General features: G+C 41.2%; 3 protein-coding genes and 1 pseudogene across 5 annotated transcripts in view; all 4 read left to right on the forward strand.

Moving 5' to 3' along the window:
* Positions 1–2,033, forward strand: part of LOC111969131 (heterogeneous nuclear ribonucleoproteins C1/C2-like) — a 41,207-nt pseudogene extending 39,174 nt beyond the window's left edge.
* A 4,880-nt stretch (positions 2,034–6,913) lies between these two features.
* Positions 6,914–8,861, forward strand: LOC111969437 (5-hydroxyisourate hydrolase). The gene is made up of 4 exons (XM_023995591.2): positions 6,914–7,128; positions 7,472–7,611; positions 7,915–8,050; positions 8,282–8,861. Exons 1-4 carry the CDS (start codon positions 7,075–7,077, stop codon positions 8,369–8,371), a joined length of 420 nt encoding a protein of 139 aa, XP_023851359.1. The 5' UTR covers positions 6,914–7,074; the 3' UTR covers positions 8,372–8,861.
* Positions 8,862–9,489: 628 nt separating this feature from the next.
* LOC111969438 (programmed cell death protein 5) lies at positions 9,490–20,196 on the forward strand. Of its 2 annotated transcripts, XM_070445433.1 has the most exons (7): positions 9,509–9,664; positions 14,534–14,563; positions 15,404–15,447; positions 15,733–15,794; positions 15,923–16,014; positions 19,425–19,496; positions 19,574–20,196. In XM_070445433.1, the coding sequence occupies exons 1-7, from the start codon at positions 9,599–9,601 to the stop codon at positions 19,619–19,621; spliced, it is 414 nt and encodes a 137-aa protein (XP_070301534.1). In that variant the 5' UTR covers positions 9,509–9,598; the 3' UTR covers positions 19,622–20,196. The 2 variants fall into 2 exon arrangements, with proteins under 2 accessions (XP_023851360.1, XP_070301534.1); XM_023995592.2 differs by lacking the exon at positions 14,534–14,563 and having other exon boundaries at positions 9,490–9,664.
* Positions 20,197–21,034: 838 nt separating this feature from the next.
* LOC111969439 (diphosphomevalonate decarboxylase) overlaps positions 21,035–23,464 on the forward strand; it is a 10,154-nt gene continuing 7,724 nt past the window's right edge. The window contains exons 1-7 of one of the 2 annotated variants that reach the window (XM_023995594.2): positions 21,035–21,236; positions 21,407–21,477; positions 21,587–21,701; positions 21,815–21,961; positions 22,167–22,366; positions 22,487–22,561; positions 22,630–22,848. In XM_023995594.2, the coding sequence (XP_023851362.1) occupies positions 21,161–21,236; positions 21,407–21,477; positions 21,587–21,701; positions 21,815–21,961; positions 22,167–22,366; positions 22,487–22,561; positions 22,630–22,848 (903 nt within the window). In that variant the 5' untranslated portion in view covers positions 21,035–21,160. The remainder of the gene's footprint in view (positions 21,237–21,406; positions 21,478–21,586; positions 21,702–21,814; positions 21,962–22,166; positions 22,367–22,486; positions 22,562–22,629; positions 22,849–23,464) is intronic. The other variant, XM_023995593.2, reaches the window with a different exon arrangement.

Consider the following 23,464-nt stretch of genomic DNA (forward strand, 5'->3'; position numbering starts at 1 on the left):
ACCAGGGGTCTTCAACCTGTAGGTAATACTATAATGGTTGTGTGAGGAGTACCCGGGTGTTCTTTCATACCTGTAGGGTAATCACTAGAATGGTTGTGTGTGAGGAGTACAAGGGGTCTTTCAACCTGTAGGGTATCTAGAATTGGGTTATGTGAGGAGTACCAGGGGTCTTCAACCTGTAGGGTAATAGTATAATGGTTGTGTGAGGAGTACCAGGGGTCTTCAACCTGCTCAACTTAATTTCCTCATTCCCTATCTGGGATACCCTCTGCCTCACCTTATCAGATACTATTTCTTATTATTTTCTCACTTGTGTACACATTCTGTATGTGTGTGTATATTCCCTCTGCTTGTCAGATCGTATTACACCATCCTGTCAACTCTCTCCCTCTGTGTCCTTCATCGTAGGAGACATACATTCACAAATGCACACACCCACGTACACATCCATCCAACCAGGTGATAGACATCACTGCCCATACACGCAAACACACACACATGCTTGCCTGCTCACACACTCACTCACAAACATCCTGTCACTGTACTTTTCTGACATGCGTCACATACACATCTAGTCACACTGACAATACTACACAAAGTACTAGTAGTTGGATGACAGTGTGTGTGGATGTTTCCCTCTTCAGGATGTATGACTACCAGCGCGTGCCAGCTTCCCTACCTCCCCTGTCCCAGGGACCTAGCCTGGCCAAACGACCCCGCTCCTCCTCCACTTCCTCTGGGCACAGACGTAGCCGAGACAGGCCCCCCTCCAAGAGCTCRAGAGCCCACTCCACCAGCTCCAACAGGGCCAAGTGTGAGTGGCACACACACTCACACACACACACAGTCACACACTACACTCAAGATGGTTCTCTCATTACAACACTTCCATAGCAGCCTCTTTCCTTAATGGATCCTAGCCAATCAGGTCGCATTATTAGCCCAAATCAACAGAGCAGAACCAATAGGCAGTGTATATGCTGTTCTAATACCCACCCTCATCACCTTGATAGTCCTTATTACCAACACACTCACAGAAACTTGCCTTGGATCCTTTCCTTCCTTCTCTCCCCCTCTCGCATTCTCTATATCTCTCCTTCCCCCCTCTCGCTCCCTCCCTCAACCTCTCCCTACTTGTAGTGCGAATGGAGGAGCTGCAGGTCATTAAGAGGGAGCTGACTCTGATAAAGACACAGATTGACGGGCTGCTTGACAACCTGGACAGGATGGACACACAGAGGCAGGACCACACAGGTGAGACAACCAATCAGAGAGAGAGACAGAGGAGTGGACAGGTGAAACAGCAGTAAAGCATGGTAGGGGAAGCCACAGTTCTTACGAATCAGCAAAGAAGAATGACAGTGAGAAGTACAGAGATGGCGAAAGAAGGCTTACAGGAGAATAAATACAAAGCCCTACAGGGAAGTGTTGTAGCTGCTGCTGCCCTCATGTGGCCACATGGACAAACTGCATCTTTGTCCTTTCTACGACACACATACTGTACTGACAAATAAAAAAAGAAATGTGTGTGTCATCTCATCCTTTCTATCTCTTATCTGTACACGTTGCCTTTGGGTGGTTGACTGATCTCATCTCCATATTCATTTATTCCAACGTAAATTATGATCCTCCTCCACTACTGTACCTCATCTCTACTTTCTGTCTCCCTCTCCCCTCTCCTATTTCTCTCTCTATCGCCACATCTCTCCCTCATCCTGTCATTCTTGTTCTCTCCTCTCGTCTGTCAAATCGTGCATTGCAGTTGACCATCAATGGTTTAGATTGAATGTGAGCACAGGCACACCAACACTAATCTGCCCTATAGAGGGAACTTAATGAATGTTCACTCCTATTCACTCCCCTCTCCAGCCAGTTTTTAGGGTCTCCCGTGAGGGAGGGCAGTTTGGCCGGGTCACGGTACCCCCCTCCGCCAGCAGCGGTGGACCGCTCCCCCCCCCTGTCCCCCCACGCCGCTGCATCCAAGAGAGAGCCCCGAACTCGGGGAGGCCAGCGACGATGATCACTCACGGTAACTGGCTTGATGTCTGTGGTGGAGAAATATCTGAATGTGAGTGGGAGTGCTTTCTCCTTGTCTCAGAGCAACATGAGGACCTAAGCATGTCCTATTGGTGGCTGTGATTTAGCAGTTGTCAGAGTGATTCGCCATGCAGCAGAAATAAAGTGCTTATCGCCACACACATACACACGAAACACACACACAATACACACACACACACACAGAAACACACAACAATACACACAAAGAGAACAGTGACAAAGCAACAAATCCATAGCCATTCAGTCATTTGAGTAATAACAGACAATCATAGCATGACACTGAAGATCTCATTCTGGGTCATCTCACCCACGCACAGTTCACACTCATAACTGCATGCAACTCAAACACACAAAGAAAATTTGAGAGTAAAAGCAAGAGAGCGAAAGAAAGAGAGATTGAAAATAGGACAAACAAAGCGAAGACAGGATGCTCTTACCCTGACAGATGAGTGGGTGTTTATATAGAAGACTATTATCCTCCAGACCTTCCTCATCATCGTGTATAATCACCCTGGAGAGGGGAGCCTTACCTGAACAAAACCTTTGGTGTTTGACACACTGTTGCTGGATTGAGTGTGTGTGTGTGTAACAGATGAATAACCAAGCTCTGACCCTGAGGACGAGATGTGAGGATGGAAACAGAGAAGAACGGAGGAGCGCACAGACATAGAGGAAGAGAAACTTTGTCAAGAAGTTACCATGCCACAACTGATTCAGAGCCCCCACTCCTGTCTAACCAACCAGTTACATTGTATTCTATATCCACAATATACATCAACAGCACACATACAAGGACACACTGTAATATAGTTTATCAGAAATCAATATCTCCCTTGGATATTCACCACTGAGATCAGCTTAATTAAACACACATTTATATGTAGAGTGTAATTATTGTAATTATTAACCAGAACAGGAAGGTGAAATAATTTCCATATTTATAATTTTCTTATGCTCTTTTTAGCACGTCTTCATATTTTCCTGAAAAACATTCTGATTACCAGTCCGTATAAATTTGACATTCATATTGAGAGACTGAAGGTTTTTTGAAAAGAGCATACTATAGATGTTGCAATCATAGTTTTTCAGTGACTTGAGTTATTTTGTTATCTGTATATCATATCATTACCAGAGCATGAGTTCATCAGTTTATACTTGTCCATCAGTTAAAATCCTCCCAGTTATGTCTGTGTAATGTTATCTCTCTGCTGTATTACTACCTGCCTGTATTAGGTATGAAGAAACAGTAGCCCATCTCTTCCTCTATGTACCTGGCMCTATGAGCTGAGGAGAGGCCCCGGCCCGGTCCATGTGTAATATTGTGTATTACTGTAAAACTTTACTGTATTWMGTCYGCTGTARGATTTTAATCCAGCATTTTGTTTTAGTTTTTTTTATTTGTTAATGTTTTTTAAAGCGAGAAGAAAACAACAATGATAATTGTTTTATTATAATTCTAGTGGTGTTAGATGTTTTGTTAGTTCTGTTTGCATTCATGAAGAAGCCAAGTGGAAACACTACTCACACTGTCACAGTAGTAAAGGTATTTTCATATTGATTAAAAACACCTCTGGGAGTGTTTTCTTTATCATTGTGTGTGTGTGTGTGTGTGTGCGTGTGCGTGTGTGTGTGTGCGTGTGTGTGTGTGTGTGTTTTACTATCCTTGTGGGGACCAGAATGAAAATTTGGACTAGTGGGGACATTTCGCCAGTCCCCACAAGAAAAGTGGTTATTTTAGACATAGGGTTTAGGGTTAGGAGTCAGGTTTGGGGTTAAGTGTTAGGGAAAACAGGAATCGGTTGTTTGGTTCCCGTGTCTGTGTGTGTAATAAAGGGAAACAGGATGAAAGGCAATGCTGTAATGTGTGTAAKTAATGCTGACTGAACAACAAACAATGTAAAGCTCAACATCAGACACAGCGGAACATGTGTAAACTGTGTGTGTACAGTATGTGAGTGTTACAGAGAGGATGGGGAGAGCAAGATGCTTTTTATCTCTCAGAATCACCTTTATTCGCCAAGTACATTTACACATACTCAGAATTTTACTTGATGATATGGTGCTGCACCTGCTAGTGATAGACAACATTTAGAGACAGAATACAGACAGTGGAGTTTCAACAAAGTTTACATACAGTACATTTGGAAAGTTTTCAGACCCCTTGACTTTTTCCATATTTTGTTACTTTACAGCCTTTAAAAAATATATATTAAATTTAAAAAATCCTCATCAATCAAGAGAGGCAGTAATAAAGCCTCTCTTGAAAAAGCCAAACCTTGACCAAGAAAATATAAAAAACTATCGGCCTATATCGAATCTTCCATTCCTCTCAAAAATGTTAGAAAAAGCTGTTGCGCATCAACTCACTGCCTTCCTGAAGACAAACAATGTATATATGTATATATATAACAATGTATGCTTCAGTCTGGTTTTAGACCCCATCATAGCACTGAGACTGCACTTGTGAAGGTGGTAAATGACCTTTTAATGGCGTCAGACCGAGGCTCTGCATCTGTCCTCGTGCTCCTAGACCTTAGTGCTGCCTTTGATACCATCGATCACCACATTCTTTTGGAGAGATTGGAAACCCAAATTGGTCTACATAGACAAGTTCTGGCCTGGTTTAGATCTTATCTGTCGGANGTGTGTGTGTGTGTGTGTGTGTGTGTGTGTGTGTGTGTGTGTGTGTGTGTGTGTGTGTGTTTGTTTGGTTTTACTATCCTAGTGGGGGCCAGAAGGAAGTTTCGGACAAGTGGGGACATTTCGCCAGTCCCCACAAGAAAATAGGTTATTTAAGGCTTAGGGGTTAGGGTGAAAATTAGGGTTACGAGTCAGGTTTAGAGTTTGGGGTTAGGGAGAATAAGAATCAGTTGCTTGGTTCCCGTGTCTGTGTGTGTGTAATAAAGGGAAACAGGATGAAATTCAATGCTGTAGTGTGTGTAACTAATGCTGCCTGAACAACAAACATTGTAAAGCTCAATATCAGACACAGCGGAACGTGTGTAAACTGTGTGTGTACAGTATTTGAGTGTTACAGAGAGGATGGGGAGAGCAAGATGCTTTTTATCTCTCAGAATCACCTTTATTCGCCAAGTACATTTACACATACTCAGAATTTTATTCGGTGATATAGTGTTGCAGCTGCTAGTGATATACAACATTTAGAGACAGAATACAGACAGTGGAGTTTCAACAAAGTTTACATACAGTACATTTGGAAAGTATTCAGACCCCTTAACTTTTTCCACATTTTGTTAAGTTACAGCCTTATTCAAAAATGTATTAATGACATTTTTTTCCTCATCAATCTACACGCAATACCCCATAATAACAAAGCAAAAACACATTTAAAAAAAAAAGTTAGCTAATTTATTAAAAAATATATATTAAAAAATGTTACATAACTATTCAGACCCTTTGCTATGATACTCGAAATTGAGCTCAGGTGCATCCTGTTACCATTGATCATCCTTGAGACTCTTCCTAGAGATGGCTGCCCGGCCAAGCTGAACAATCAGGGGGGAAGGGCCTTGGTCAGGGAGGTGACCAAGAACCCAATGGTCACTCTGACAGAACTCCAGAGTTCCTCTGTCGAGATGGGAGAACCTTCCAGAAGGACAACTATCTCTGCAGCACTCCACCAATCAGGCCTTTATGGTGGAGTGGCCAAACAGAAGCCACTCCTCAGTAAATGGCACATGACAGCCTGCTAAGAGTTTGCCAAAAGGCACCGAAATGACTCTCAGACCATGCATGAGAAACAAGATTCTCTGGTCTGATGAAACCAAGATTGAACTATCTGGCCTGAATGCCAAGCGTCACATCTGGAGGAAACCTGGAACCATCCCTACCGTGAATCATGGTGGTGTCAGCATCATGCTGTGGGGATGTTTTTCAGCTGCAGGGACTGGGAGACTAGTCAGGATCGAGGGAAAGATAAACGGAGCAAAGTACAGAGAGATCTTTGATGAAAACCTGCTCCAGAGCGCTCAGGACCTCAGCCTGGGGACGAAGGTTCACCTTCACCTTCCGACCCTAAGCACACAGACAAGACAACACTGGAGTGGCTTCGGCACAAGTCTCTGAATGTCCTTGAGTGGCCCAGCCAGAGCCTGGACTTGAACCCGATCGAACATCCCTGGAGAGACCTGAAAATAGCTGTGCAGCGCAGCTCCCCATTCAACCTTCCAGAGTTTGAGAGGATCTGCAGAGAAGAATGGGAGAAACTCCCCAAATACAGGTGTGCCAAGCTTGTAGTTTCATACCCAAGAAGACTCGAAGCTGTAATAACTGCCAAAGGTGCTTCAACAAAGTACTAAGTAAAGGGTCTGAATACTTATGTAAATTAAATGAAATTCAGTAAAAAAAAAAATGCTAACAAAAACAGTTTTTTCTTTATCATAATGGGGTATTGTGTGTTGAGTGATGAGGGAAAACATCTATGTAATCAATTTTAGAATAAGGCTGTAATGTAACAAAATGTGAAAAAAGTCAAGGGGTCTGAATACTTTCTGAATGCACAGTTCATTATATACAACTAGCTTCTAAACTGGATTGAAAGGGAAATAAAGCAACTCATAGAGCAGTGTTGGGATGTTTTTAAGCTTGCTCCCCTGTGTAGAGCAGTAGGCGATATGTTATTCACCCTGACTGAACCGATGTTAGGCTACACAATTATGCTAATAATGGCATTTAGGCCTACAATCCTCACMATTATCATTATTAAGGACTTATCTAACGTGMGCTAAAWCGCACTTTGACCCAAGCCTGTTTCCAAAAATGTTAAAAGGCCAWTTGTGACTGGGATGTTTGCATARTCTMAACCATTAARAAATGCTGATGTTCCTCCCAACGAGATATGTAAGTTGCAACAGCAAACAGAGCAGCCCTAGTCATATGAATAACCTCGTGAGTTTTGAARTTGTGCTTAAAATCTGTTACAGTTAATTCACCGTAAATGCCATACTTTTCACTAGAGGGGYAAACTGGTTTGGGATTACTTTGAAATCAGCGCGCATGAGTACCAGCCGATTACAGCACATAAAGGYTCATCTTTTGGGTGAATACACGGTAGGCTAATATATTGCTTTTGATTTTCAGAAATAGTGTTTTTTGTATTACAATATTATAAACCGAAATTATTGACATGTGACATTCGTTTGTCTGCAGGATTGTTATGAAATTCATGAAAATAATAAAGCGAAAGTAAAAGATGGGAAAATATAACAAATGTTGGGTTAGTTCAGCTCATAGACATTAGGCGTTCAGCTAAGCCTAACTTCTATTTTAACCCAAATAATAAATAATTTATAGGCTACAGTTAGCCTACAGCTTTCTGTATATAGTGTGCAAAATTACAGTAGCCATATGTCCATAATGTTTACTCACTATGCTGTCGGTGTATGCGCTGTAGTGTGCAGAGATGGCAGCTCCATACAGCCCCCTGACCACTCACGTCCTGAACACCGGGATGGGCGTCCCTGGAGCCCACATGGCCCTCAGCCTGCATCGCATGGATCCCTCCACTTCACTCTGGAACCTTCTCACCACAGGGTAACCTCATCACAGAGAGTGCTGCAGCACCAGTTAACATAGACATAGAATGAAAATTAACACAATAATTTCTTATCAGCTTCATAATAATCAATATAATAGACAAATACACATTTAGTATTTATTTTAGAAATTTCAGATTCACCTCTACAGCCTCTTTCAGCAGGGCTGCATAATATTATCAAACATGAATATCTTTATACCGGTAGTAATGTTAATGAGCCAAGGCTTATTTCAGGATCACATCAAACCAATGTCCAATGTATTCAGTATTTTATATAATTTTAAATAATTTCTTCTCAGGACTACTAATGATGATGGGCGCTGCCCAGGACTCATCACCAGAGAAACGTTCACTCCAGCAGTGTACAAGATGCGCTTTGAGACAGGCCAATACTGGGAGAGTCTGGGAGAGACCTCTTTCTACCCATACGTCGAGGTTAGTTGAAGACAGTCTTCAATGCTTTTATCATAAAGAAAGGGTGCATTTAAATGTATGACTGTTGGACATATAAAGTTAGACATAAATGTTTCTTTATATCTACAGAATCAGCTTCTGTTTATTTCCTTGTCAGCTATGCGATCGCTAACTGAACGCTAAATGTTTCGGTAGCTCCTATTGGTTGGCTGAGTGGTTACTAACACATTGGTGGTCTGTGTTTATCTGCAGATAGTCTTCACCATAACGGACCACAGTCAGAAGTTCCATGTTCCTCTGCTCTGCAGCCGCTTCTCCTACACTACCTACCGGGGGAGCTAGAGAGTCTGTCACTCACCCCCACTCACCATCTTTCACCTGGGCCACATTCAGTTGTCAAACGTTGTCTAATCACGGTTAACCCAGAACTAATGTCTTGCGTAATTGTCAGATGCTTGATTAAGTTCCGGGTCCATATGTGTTAAGGGAAGAGATCGGAACCGGAACGAAGAGATCCACCCTTCTCTCTTTGCAAGTTACGGGCAAGTCTATGGTTCAAATGTCCCCTCCCCTTACAAAATTTGAAAGATGCTAACACCTGTGAAATCGTGATTAATCCAAAGCACCGGAACTAATGCTGCTCATTATCTCACTCATCCCGTTTTATCATGCCAGATCTACAGAACCATTTATGTTTACGTAGTCTGTCCAAGAGAGATTAAACATTGTTGCACGTTGCAGATAGAAATGCCATGACCAGAGTCTACATGATTCCTTGTTCTACATGTCAGATAGAAATATGTTATGAAGAATAAACATCTGAACGTTCCAAGACGTTGTGTCCTGCTGAACGCGCCCCTGGCTGACTGTGACCCGCACCTGTCACCTGGGCCTATTCAGGTGGTTGAAAGTCATCCTTCAGTTATTATAGGTAGAAATGTACCTCAGAAAGCACTCTTCTGTAATACTAGTTATACTATTATAGTTATTGAGTACAGAACACAAGAACAGTATCCTTTATGTGGTACATGTCTACCAGTAACAGTTGTTATGTGCTCCTGTCATCCATGGCTCTCTGAGAGATCCCAGTCATTTGTTTCACTTGCCTTTTGGACCAATCGATGACAGCAAACACTTTTTTAAATGTTTGATCTGATATTAACAAAATGTCTAAGCTTTATTGGACAGTGGGGTTGTGATGTGTGCCATTTCCTTCAGAATATTGATTACCCATTTTTGTGTCCTTCAATTCATTTTGGAAAATCTAGATATCAAAATAAACAATTACAATCTTATGTTTATGTATGACTAATTTAARTATATTTTATGTTGTAAGTGTGACTGGTTGATGGGTAGGCCTAAACTGTCCAGCCACTCATCATTTCTACGAGATCATCCTTTTGTGGCTCGATTGCTTTACTCTGGATGGATATTGGATTATTCTGAGATCGATTATATTATACTGAAGCAGGGCCCGGCCCCTAACGAAACAGTTCCACAAGACTCGTGAAGTGACAGATTTTCTTATTTCACCACTGATAAGGTCTATTTTCTATAAATTCGAACACAATGGCAGACGATGAATTGGAGGCTATCAGGCGGCAACGCATGGCCGAACTGCAGTCAAAACATGGGGTAAGGAGAGAACCTGAGGGGACCAAAAATGCATAGTTCCGACCATATATGGAGATCCACTGTTCATTCTGTCGCTAGCTAACTAGTGTTAGCCTTATAGCTCAAGTTTCGAGTATTTTAACCTATCACCATCTTTAACAAATTCTCTGTTACTGTTCATTGCATGTTTGCATAGCAGCCAGATAATTCAGTACCTAGTTTACTAGCTAACGTAGTTAGTTATAAGATACTGTAGCTTGATAGCTAGCTAACGTTAGCTAGTAAACTCATGCCATAGTGAGACACGAGTTATACTCGTAGCTAGTAAGTAGCTAGTAAGCTATATGATGTGATTTAATCAACATTTATGAATAGCAGACACTTCAACGAATAGGCGAAACATACATTTAATTTATGAACAGGACAATGACTAGTTGATTTTGGCGCTCGCGTCTCCCACTCCTCGGGTTGAGAATCGCGCGCCCGCATTACGGCTCCTCTGGTGCGCGTACATGTGCCCAGGTGTTTAGGTGCACATGTGCGAGAGTAGTGTGACCTAGTTTGTAGCAATCAACTGAACATAATTGTTAGTAGCCCACCCTCTGTCTGGATTATCTAGCAAGCCTGTTTGGCACTGATTTCTAAAGCTTCATTAAGCAAAACACTTTACTGAATAGATATACCGAGATTAGCCCAATATTGGACTAAATGAGCCTAAAATCACTCCTTTTAGTCCAAGGACCTTACATGTTCTGTTTAGAGGCGAGTTGGCTCTGGCAGCCAAAACAGCAATCAAAACTTGAATCGATTCTCAATTGCGGTATAGTTCTAGAAACATAAAGCCCTCAACTTTCATATCACATTTTAAAACAGCTGCAGCTGACAGTATGTTTTTCAGTGACAAAAGTTTGTTGTGTCCGTCTTCCGTTTACGCACAGGTGTTCGAAGCGCAAAGAGCTAATTAGTACAGCAAGCGCTTCTCAGATTTCTATCACCTGAAACATTCACAGAAGATAAAAATACAATATATCCACAGGAAAGTATAATTACATAAATGTTTCAAAGCACTGGTAATGTGTTCAGATTTCTATCAGAACAATGTAAACACATGCACGAGCTCGGCAAGTACGCACACATCTCGTGCATGTGTTTACATTGTTCTGATAGAAATCTGAACACATTACCAGTGCTTTGAAACATTTATGTAATTATACTTTCCTGTGGATATATTGTTTCACATTACTACTGCCAAAAGGGCCAACTGCACGTACAACTGGATAAGTACACTGTAATATTATTTTATTCAACATTCTGGCTTGTAGAGGTCGGGGGAGGAAACTTTCTTGACTGAAATGCACATTTCTGCGCAACGTAGGATTCAATGTAATTCAACGTCCGGTTTCCAGGCAACTGCACGACAGAAGTCAATGCATATCTTCTGATGGAGTTCAGTCTAATTTTATTAACATAACCAAAGGACTCCCACAAGGCTCAATACTACTGTAGACCKTTTATGGTTCACTATTTACATTAATAATGTTGGTCTGTCCCTGAATAATAATAACTGGGGCTTACATCTCTATGCAGATGAGTAATTTATTAACGTGCCCCCTCAGTGCAGCAAGCCATTCATGACCTTCAGCTTGGCTTTGATTCAATTCAAGAATCGATTACCGATCTTAAATGAATGTTGATAAAAACCAAGTTTGTTTTTCTCCAGGTCTTGTAAAATWGATTTTAAAGACTTAGAGAGGAGCCCAAATTGAGCTAGTTCTCCATTTATAAGTAGGTAGGCATTTGGATTGATGATAAGTTGGCCTTTAAAAAAACAAAAAGTTGCAAGTAAAGGTTGATTTCCTTTATACAGTGGCGATTTTAGCATGTAAATCTTTGTGGGGCAAACTCATTATTAGAGGTTGACCGATTATGATTTTTCAACGCCGGTACTGGATTATTGGAGAACCAAAAAAAGACGATACCGATTAATCGGCCGATTTAAAAAAAAATATATATATATATATATTAATACAAAAATTGTAAAAATGCTATATATATATTTTATATATATTTGTAATAATGACAATTACAACAATACTCAATGAACACTTTTATTTTAACTTAATAAAATACATCAATAAAATCAATTTAGTCTCAAATAAATAATGAAACATGTTCAATTTGGTTTAAATAATGCAAAAACAAAGTGTTGGAGAAGAAGGTAAAAGTACAATATGTGCCATGTAAAAAAGCTAACGTTTAAGTTCCTTGCTCAGAACATGAGAACATATGAAAGCTGGTGGTTCCTTTTAACATGAGTCTTCAATATTCCCAGGTAAGTAGTTTTAGGTTGTAGTTATTATAGGACTATTTCTCTCTATACCATTTGTATTTCATATACCTTTGACTATTGGATGTTCTTATAGGCACTATAGTATTGCCAGTGTAACAGTAAAGCTTCCGTCCCTCTCCTTGCCCCTACCTGGGCTCGAACCATGAACACATCGACAACAGCCACCCTCGAAGCATCGTTACCCATCGCTCCACAGAAGCCAACTACTTCAAGGTCTCAGAGCGAGTGATGTCACCGATTGAAACACTATTAGCGCGCACCCCGCTAACTAGCTAGCCATTTCACATCGGTTACACCAACCTAATCTCAGGAGTTGATAGGCTTGAATTCATAAACAGCTCAATGCTTGAAGCCTTGCGAAGAGCTGCTGGCAAACGCACTAAAGTGTTGTTTGAATGAATGCTTACGAGCCTGCTGCTGCCTACCACCGCTCAGTCAGACTGCTCTATCAAATATAAAATAATAGACTTAATTATAACATAATAACACACAGAAATACGAGCCTTAGGTCATTACTATGTTCAAATCCTGAATCTATCATTTCGAAAACAAAACGTTTATTCTTTCAGTGAAATACGCAACCGTTCCGTATTTTATRTAACGGGTGGCATCCCTAAGTCTAAATATTGCTGTTACATTGCACAACCTTCAATGTTATGTCATAATTATGTATAATTCTGGCAAATTAATTACAGTRTTTGTTAGGAATAAATTATCTWCACACAGTGCGCAACGAGCCAGGTGGCCCAAACTGCTGCATATACCCTGACTGCTTACACGGAACACAAGAGAAGTGACACAATTTCCCTAGTTAAAATAAATTAATGTTAGCAGGCAATATTAACTAAATATGCAGGTTTAAAAATATATATGATTTTAAAGAAAGGCGTTGATGTTTATGGTTAGGTACACATTGGTGCAACAACAGTGCTTTTTTCGCAAATGCGCTTGTTAAATCATCACCCGTTTGGCGAGGTAGGCTGTGATTCGATGAGAAATTAACAGGCACCGCATCGATTATATGCAATGCAGGTCAAGCTAGATAAACTAGTAATATCATCAACCATGTGTACTTAACTAGTGATTATGTTAAGATTGATTGTTTTTTATAAGTTAAGTTTAATGCTAGCTAGCAACTTACCTTGGCTCCTTGCTGCACTCGCGTAACAGGTAGTCAGCCTGCCACACAGTCTCCTCGTGGAGTGCAATGTAATCGGCCACAGTCGGTGTCCAAAAATGCCGATTACCGATTGTTATGAAAACTTGAAATTGGCCCTAATTAATCGGCCATTCCGATTAATCGCTCGACCTCTATTACCAATCCCTATGCTCAATATTTTCTGCTGGCTGCCCTTCCACCACAGAAAGCACTGAGCTAGGCTGAAACACCTGCATTTTGGAGCTGCTTTAGTCAAGAAAGCAAAAAAGAGACCATGTTTGTATGCAGCTTTATTAAGTACATTTTTTTTACATTGTTTGCAAACTGATATGTGACAAGTATAAACGCCACTGCCTGTATAGAAATAAAATTATCTCACTTTTGAAGATAGGGGGAAGATTGTTCAAGCAACACTTCCCAGTAATTGACTATGGCGACTCAATCCTCATGCATATGGCAGCCTCTGTTAAAACCTCTAGATACAGTCTACCACTCAGCCTTTCGTTTTATCATTGGTGATAATTTCTGTACGCATCATTTTCTCTTATATAGTTCTGTTGGATGGGAGTCTCTGAGTAACAGAAGGACCCAACATTGGCTAATATTAATATATAAAGCACTTCTCCAGAAACTCCCATACTACCTCATCTCAATTCTAAATAGGAAATCTGTATAATACTCTCTCTCAAGACTGGTTGGTACTAGAGATTCCATGGGTCTCCTGAGTTAGGGAAGACTGCTTTTAGTTACTATGCCCCTCAGACCTGGAATGACCTACAGGTCACTCTAAAACTTGATTATTTGGTCCCAAAAGGTGAATTTATGGCTATAATAAAAAATGTGACCAATGAAAACTGCACTGGATTTGATCGATTGTATATATTTGTTTCTACTAACCTTTTGAATGTAACAATTTATTTGAAATGTTGTAACTGTAACTTTGTAGTGATCATGCTAGAATTGTTTTTCTCAGGGCACCATTGGAAATGAGACCCTGGTCTCAATGAGTTCCCCTGGTTAAATAAAGGTTAATAATAAAAAATTAAAATAAGGTGTGTAGTAATTTAACCTTTTYTTTTTTTGTATTTATTATTATTTCTCGCATATATGAAATGTTACTTATGTTTCCAAAACCGTACTGCAAGTAATGCGTTTTAACATCCGCAACGAGTGTCGGGGCTCTTAACAAAACTCCCCCGGCCAGAAGATACTATTGTCAATAGGCGCTAAAGGTAGTTAGTGTCTATGAATGGGTTATACCTAAATATGATGACAGAGATTATCAGTCAAAAGATTGGGAATGGGATGGACGTAGACGCACTAGGAATCCTTTTCTTCCAACAGAGATGTTGTCATTGAGTTTGAGTTGKTAATTTTTCAGAGTCTGTCTTGGAACCAAATGAATCCGGGGGTAAGCTGCTGTACAGCTACTGTACTGCACATTGTGTGATGAGGGTGACATGGCAAAAGGCTGTATAATTAATGACCTGGACTGAGCYATGCAGCATGTCTGCCAGTTCTGCTTGTGCTCCATGAGAAATGTGACCCAAGTATGTTTGCAATAAAATGTTTGAATGCCAGACCGTGGAGTATTGTGAATGGTTTGGGACATGGTTATCAAGCTTGAGTGAAGCTTATATGTTAAAGTATTTAAAATGTTATTGTATTATTTTGAAAGCTTTTGTATAAAAATATTTTCCAGAAACCTGTAAATATTAACTTTCTATTCTACTGTAATACAGTTTTTTTTGTATCCCAGTCCAACTCCCTATCCCTGTCCTCAAGGTAGGCTAGATTTGAAGGAACCGGGTAGGTGTAATCAATACGGGGGTGGCTCCACCCAGTCTACCAATAGGTTCCTTCAGATCTGCAAACTCCAAAGGAGTAGGGATAGGGGAGGGGGCAAAGGGTTGTTTTCTGAACCACGTTTTGGTACAAGTTAAACTGTGTTGTTCAAGGATCTAATCCCATTGTTTTATAACGCTTTGCCATGGGTGTGAAAAATGAATATCAATATTAGGATAGGCTACACTTCAAGAGAGAGCTGATTTGCGCTCTCAGCATGGCTGTGTGATACAGTAGCCTGTTGGCTAATGCAAATAAAATAGACATTCTCTCAAATAGCCTGTATCCAGTGGCTGGTCTGTTCTCTTGATGTTGTTTAAAAATAAATATTTATTTTATGCAATTAAGAAAAAGGCAGAGTAATGTGTGGACTTTCTGACTGTCTCTTTCTCCCCTCGCTTCCCAGGACTCCTCAAATGACCAGCAAGGGCAACAGGAGGCCAAACAGAGGTTAGTTTTCATTATCTATCAAAACTTTTATTCCTGTCATGCTATCACAATTCAGCGCTGAGTATAGCTACATTTCAGAGACACAGATGTCTCCCCTGTTGTTGGTTTAGTTCACAGTAGTTTGCTAATGTTGCATGTATTGACCTGCACTTTGCAGCTCTGGTTTATGAAGAACTATGTGACAGACTATTTATAAAGCTAGTCAATGTGATAAAACAATTGGCTTCGTTTACTGTAAATGCAGCCACTGTGGCCTAACTAATCTTCTGTTCGGTCTTTTCACAGGGAAACAGAGATGAGGAACTCCATGCTGGCTCAGGTTCTAGACCAGTTCGCCCGCGCCAGATGTAGGTCTTTCATATCCCCCTGGTTTGAATGAATCATTGATCTGATATTGGAACTTTCAGCACCTATGCCTGGTTAGCAATAGGTGGCTCCATTGCCTAAAAGCCTGCTATGTTTTGTTGCGTTGCAGTGAGTAACTTGGCTCTGGTGAAGCCAGAGAAGGCCAAAGCAGTGGAGAATTACCTCATACAGATGGCCCGCATGGGCCAGCTGGGAGGAAAGGTGAGAGAACTGGACCTAAAGCATATGTGGACATACAGTGGGGCAAAAAAGTATTTAGTCAGCCACCAATTGTGCAAGTTCTCCCACTTAAAAAGATGAGAGAGGCCTGTAATTTTCATCATAGGTACACTTCAACTATGACAGACAAAATGAGGGGGAAAAATCCAGAAAATTACGAGAGCCAAAATCTTGCTTGTTTGTAGGTGACCAAATAATTATTTTCCACCATAATTTGCAAATAAATTCATTAAAAATCCTACAATGTGATTTTCTGGATTTCTTTTCTCATTTTGTCTGTAAAAGTGTACCTATGATGAAAATTACAGGCTCTCTCATCATTTTAAGTGGGAGAACTTGCACAATTGGTGGCTGACTAAATACTTTTTTGCCCCACTGTATATCATTGAACTTACGTTTAAACACAATTGTGATTGTTAATGCTTAGGAAAAATCCTTAACTGAAAAAAGTGGGGCTATGGGTGAGGTAGGAGCGAGAAATCAAATCAAATGTATTTTATATAACCCTTCTTACATCAGCTGATATATCAAAGTGCTGTACAGAAACCCAGCCTAAAACCCCAAACGGCAAGCAATGCAGGTGTAGAAGCACGATGCTAGGAAAACTCCCTAGAAAGGCCAAAACCTAGGAAGAAACCAGGCTATGAGGGGTGGCCAGTCCTCTTCTGGCTGTGCCGGGTGGAGATTATAACAGAACATGCCAAGAGTTTCATAAATGACCAGCATGGTCAAATAATAATAATCACAGTAGTTGTCGAGGGTGCAACAAGTCACCACCTCAGGAGTAAATGTCAGTTTGATTTTCATAGCCGATCATTGAGAGTATCTCTACCGCTCCTGCTGTCTCTAGAGAGTTGAAAACAGCAGGTCTGGGACAGGTAGCCCGTCCGGTGAACAGGTCAGGATTCCATAGCAGCAGGCAGAACAGTTGAAACTGGAGCAGCAGCACGGCCAGGTGAACTGGGGACAGCAAGGAGTCATCATGCCAGGTAGTCCTGAGGCATGGTCCTAGGGCTCAGGTCCTCCGAGAAAAAAAAAAGAGAGAATTAGAGAGAGCATACTTAAGTTCACACAGGACACTGGATAAGACAGGAGAAATACTCCAGATAAAACAGACTGACCCTAGCCCCCCGACACAAACTACTGCAGCATAAATACTGGAGGCTGAGACAGGAGGGGTCAGGAGACACTGTGGCCCCCCACCCACTTTGCCAAAGCACAGCCCCCACACAACTAGAGGGATWWCTTCAACCACCAACTTACCATCCTGAGACAAGGCCGAGTATAGCCCACAAAGAGCTCCGCCACGGCACAACCCAAGGGGGGGCGCCAACCCAGACAGGAAGACCACGTCAGCGACTCAACCCACTCAAGTGACGCACCCCTCCTAGGGACGGCATGGAAGAGCACCAGTAAGCCAGTGACTCAGCCCCTGTAATAGGGTTAGAGGTAGAGAATCCCAGTGGAGAGAGGGGAACCAGCCAGGCAGAGACAGCAAGGGCGGTTCGTTGCTCCAGAGCCTTTCTGTTCACCTTCACACTCCTGGGCCAGACTACACTCATCATAGGATCTACTGAAGAGATGAGTCTTCAATAAAGACTTAAAGGTTGAGACCGAGTCTGCATCTCTCACATGGGTAGGCAGACCATTCCATAAAAATGGAGCTCTATAGGAGAAAGCCCTGCCTCCAGCTGTTTGCTTAGAAATTCTAGGGACAATTAGGAGGCCTGCGTCTTGTGACATTTTAGAGGCCCCCATCTTGGCGGTGTAGAGAAATTTGTCAATTTTTAAGCCAATATCCTGCAATTCTACGAAGTTCTCCATGGAGCTGAAATAACTTTTTGCCGTTTTAAAGCTAATTTCCTGCGATTTTATATATATATATATATATACATATACAGTTGTAAGTTTACATACACTTAGGTTGGAGTCATTAAAACTTGTTTTTCAACCACTCCAGAAATGTCTTGTAAACAAACTATACATTTGGCAAGTCGGTTAGGACATTACTTTGTCCATGACACAAGTAATTTTTCCAACAATTGTTTACAGACAGATTATTTCACTTATAATTCACTGTATCACAATTCCAGTGGGTCAGAAGTTTACATAAACTAAGTTGTTAGTGTATGTAAACTATTATTCTGACATTTCACATTCTTAAAATAAAGTAGTGATCCTAACGGACCTAAGACAAGGAATTTTTACTAGGATTAAATGTCAGGAATTGTAAAAAACTGAGTTTAAATGCATTTGGCTAAGGTGTATGTAAACTTCCGACTTCAACTCTATATGTGTGTGAACAAACATCAGAAACACCTTCCTAATATTGAGTTGCACCCCCTTTTGCTCTCAGAACAACCTCTATTCATTGGGGCATGGGCTTTACAAGATGTCAAAAGCGTTCCACAGGGATACTGGCCCATGTTGACTCCAATGCTTCCCACAGTTGTCACGTTGGTTGGATGTCCTGAGGGGTGGTGGACCAATCTTGATACACCCAGGAAACTGTTGAGCGTGTGAACCCCAGCAGCATTGCAAAAATCTGCCACCTACTACCATACCCTGTTCAAAGGCACTTAACTTTTGTCTTGCCCATTCACCCTATTATTTTATTTAACCTTTATTTAACTAGGCAAGTCAGTTTAGAACAAATTCTTATTTACAATGAAGGCAAAGGGCCTCCTGTGGGGACAGGGGCTGGGATCAAAAATAATATATATATAGGACAAAACACACATGACAACACAACACTACATAAGACAACAACATAGCAAGGCAACAACAAATGACAACACTGCATGGTAGAAACACAACATGACAACAACATGGTAGCAGCACAAAACATGGTACAAACATTATTGGGCACAGACAACAGCACAAAGGGCAAGAAGGTAGACAACAATACAACATAGGGACTGCGTCCCCTCTCATGAATGGCACACCTACACAATCCATGTCTCAATTGTCTCAAGGCTTAAAAATCCTTCTTTAACCTGTCTCCTCCCCTTCGTCTACACTGATTGACGTGGATTTAACAAGGGACATCAATAAGGGATCATAGCTTTCACCTGGATTCACCTAGTCAGTCGGTCATGGCAAGAGCAGGTATTCCAAATGTTTTTTAAACTCAGTGTATATTATATATTTTTTTTTTACGCGACCCGAAAAAACCCACTTAGACAGCCTGCCGGTTCTTTCTCTTCACTAGTGACTGCATTGCCCCGAGCAGTCACACGCAGGACCATATTTCCCCTGTGAATTCACATGCAATTTTCAGATTTTTTTCTTATCATGCAAACGTTTAAACATTTAAAAAATTCTCTATGAAAAGCACTGACTTGACCCATCTGCTATTGGCTCTTCCTTACATTTGGATTGTCTCTTTTCAGATTTCAGAGACTGGTTTGATCGACATCCTAGAAAAAGTTAGTCAGCAAACAGAAAAAAAGACAACTGTCAAGGTGAGTCCACAGATCAAATACAATATCACGATCTCAGACAGACTTTTAACTGACTGCATCCCCTCTCCTCCCCACAGTTCAACCGACGAAAGGTGATGGACTCAGATGATGAGGATGATGATTGATGCGTTGAAGGAGCTCAGGAGCCAGTCACACGGCTGGCTTAGGGCGGGATTCAGGACTGGATAGGTTGGAGCAGGGCTCTGCTCGTTGGCGGCCATCTTTGACTTGCCAAATGCCCTGCATTAGTGATGCACCCAGGGATATCACATCACCCCCTGTGTGCATCTGGAACTCGTTACTATATTCTCTCTTATATCCATTTTCACCACGTTTTACTTTTTCTCCACAACAAGAAGCAGAACAAAATTCAACTTAGGGTATATTGCTGCTGATGCATTTTTCTAGAGACTGCTTTTTGAATACTGTCTGCTGCTACTCAGTAAATAGTGAAACCATCAAATTGGACAGAGCACATGGGTATATTCATTCTTTTTTGTAAATTTTTGCTGACCTGTATCCAACAGTTTACATTTTGAAAAAATACAAAAGCCTTACATTTGAATGCTTATTCCATAAATTATCAACAGTTTTATCATGATGATATTTTGTCTTTGAGCTGAGTGCTTGAAGACTCATTGATTGGTCATARGGGTTTGCACTACATTTGCTTTCATTAAAAAAGTATAATCACTTAAGAGCAATGGCGTAAGAAAAATATAGTTTGTATTAAAATGTAGTCAATCTTTTTTACAAGGCATCCTAGATAGTGTCTTAGGCTATCCTAATGTATAGGCTGACATTACATAGTTGCTTTGACTCACTAGGTTCAAATACTCTATGCTGAAATGTATGCAGTATGTGCATTAAGAGGCTTAGACATGTATTTGTAGCAGGATTTGTTAAATTATCTCAATCGTTGGTCTATAACAGCACTTGAAGAACTTCCTGCTTCACTCATATTGAACAGGTGTATGGTGAGACCACAGATATATGAATGGTTGATTCTATTGTACACCTGCCACAGGTAATACTCAATATCTGACAGTACATTGATGTTCTTACAAGCATGATGTTACTGAATATTTGGAGATAAGTTCATGGGAGATTTGGTTTCATGTTCATAGTGTTCACCCCAATAAATCAATGTCAGCATTGATAAAGCAGACAAGGAGTCATTCTTGATCATAAAACAAGTGTTCCTCTTATAATAACAATAATTATACACTAGATTACTGTTTTTTCTTTCCTCTGAAACCATAATTTCATATAACAAGGTTAACTAAAGAAGAACATAACAAGAGCTGTTAATATACGGTATATGGCAAATATACCCCGCACTATGATTCATAATATCCAGTCACTCACTACTGCATTTCTGGCTGTGATCATGATACGCCCCCTAAATGTGGCTCTGGTCTCATTTTCGGGCGACCGTGGTCTGATCAAAAGGATTGGCTGCCTTGTTTCAGTCACGGAACATGAGTGGCTCTGATTGGTGGGAGGTTTAGTCATGTGCTCTACCCCCTCCAATCCACAGAGACGTTTTGTAAAGCTCTATGGTTGTGCAGACATTACTGTATCAGTGGATCTCAAAATAGTAGACAGTCTCGCGTTTATAGTATTTTTTGTTATTTTATTGCTCCTGATTTTACTTGATCAAAATGCCCGAGGACGGAGGCAAAAAGCTCACCATGGTAACATGCAGTGCGCCTGTGAATATCGCTGTCATCAAATACTGTGAGTATTGTATTTTCGTATAATCCACTACAGACATCTGATCGTCTGACTGTCAACCAAAGAACACTGTCAACCACACACAATGATGTCAAAGGAATGTTCTCTGTACAATCTTTGAAAATAACTATGTATTAAATTGTAAATGCTTTATTGTTATTGCTGTTTCAAAGGGGGGAAGAGGGATGAGGAGTTGATTCTACCTATAAATTCATCTTTGAGTGTCACATTACATCAAGACCAGGTAAGACTGTAATACTGTACACCAGACACTCAGTAAGTGGCTAAATATTACTGTCTTGTTAAAACAACAGAAACTAACGATTTCTGCCTTGTGTCCTTATTCCTCCCAGCTCAAAACAACCACAACAGTGGCGTGCAGCAGGTCGTTCCAGGAGGATCGTATCTGGCTCAACGGCAAAGAGGAGGACATAACCCAGCCCAGACTACAGTCCTGCCTTAGGGAGAGTGAGTCACTATATGCAATGATATGATAAAGGGAGAGAGTAGAGGGGGAAGAGTAAGAGGGCAAAGGGGAGGACAAGAAATTATGTGTTGTTGTTGATGGTTTCCTTCCTCAGTTCGGCGCCTGGCCCGTAAGCGACGRAGTGATGGGGAGGCTGATGTAGACATGGCAGGTTTGTCCCATAAAGTCCACATCTGCTCTGTCAACAACTTCCCAACTGCAGCCGGACTGGCCTCCTCTGCTGCCGGCTATGCCTGTCTGGGTAAGAGACTGTGTCCTATCATAATGGTTTGTACCTAACACAACATTAAATGGATCAAATGAAGTAAAAGCTTGTGTGAAACTAGTTTTATTCTTTTTAAATGTTGGGAACTTAACTGTCTCCATCTCCTCATCCCTCTTCTCCTTACTCCTTATTTTCCTTTTGTCTCTCCATCTTGTCTCCTCACTCCATTCTCCTGTTCTAGTGTACACCCTGTCCCGGGTGATGGGAGTGGAGGGGGAGTTGTCTGTGGTTTCTAGGCAYGGTTCAGGTAGTGCCTGTAGGAGTATGTATGGGGGCTTCGTCCAGTGGATTATGGGCCAGCAAGGAGATGGCAAGGACAGTCTGGCCCAGCAGGTGGAGCCAGAGACTCACTGGCCTGAGCTCAGGGTCCTTGTACTGGTGGTAGGTTTCTGATCATTACTGAGGGTGGCTTTTTCTGGAGCAAATGTTGGCATATACATTTCTCCCATGTATTTAATAATCTCAACACCKCCATCTCTCTGTCTCCCTCTCTCTTTTTAGGTCAGTGCTGAGCGGAAACCAGTTGGCAGCACTTCCGGCATGCAAACTAGTGTAGAGACGAGCAGTCTCCTGAAGGTACACACACACACACAGAGTTATATGTTATTAACCCTTACCCTTAACCCTTGCGCTCTCCCCCTCAGCACCGGGCAGACTCTGTGGTCCCAGCCAGGATGAAGGAGATGATTGAGGCTGTACATAAGAGGGACTTTACTGCGTTCGCTGAGCTGACCATGAAGGACAGCAATCAGTTCCATGCCACTTGTCTGGACACCTACCCACCCATCTTCTACCTCAACGACGTGTCGCGCCGTGTTATCAACCTTGTGCACCGCTATAACCGTCACTACAGGGAAACAAAGGTGAGCGCCATCAGGGAGTTAATTCTTTCTTTTAGTCATGGAAATGTGCTAGTCATATGGAACATTGACAGTTCTACAAGGGGTCTAAGCTAAGAAACAGAACAAGGTCCAGTAATTGTTGATATTCTGAGATTATGAAATAGAGATATGAAACTGGTAGTATTTCTACAGTTCAAGAAGAACAGAAAATGTGTTAACAAGCCCAAGTATAGATGTGGTAAAGTCAATGGAACTTGACCAAAACAATGGAAATGCCATGGAAAGATCCAGAATCTCCTCATTTCCCCTAAGTGGAATTAGCCTATTAGGCTATTGTTTATGTGTATTTCACACTATGTTGTGGTACAAWTCGGAGTATAATGCTTGTATTGATGTCAACTTCAATACATGTTCYTGTCATCGTCACCAATCAACTCCATTAGTTAGAAAATGACTGACTACCACCACTGATTTCTCTATGCTACCAGCTTATACAACGGGAGTTAGCATTTAGCAGTCACTTCTTCTGAAACGGAAAAGGGACTACTTCAAAATGTTATGCAGTGAAAACAGCCAAGTATATCCAAATCGGACTTTGTAAACACATTGTGGGCCTGTTACATTACATTGATCATGG

The sequence above is a fragment of the Salvelinus sp. IW2-2015 genome, linkage group LG10, assembly GCF_002910315.2.
Source record: "Salvelinus sp. IW2-2015 linkage group LG10, ASM291031v2, whole genome shotgun sequence".
Lineage (NCBI taxonomy): Eukaryota > Metazoa > Chordata > Actinopteri > Salmoniformes > Salmonidae > Salvelinus > Salvelinus sp. IW2-2015.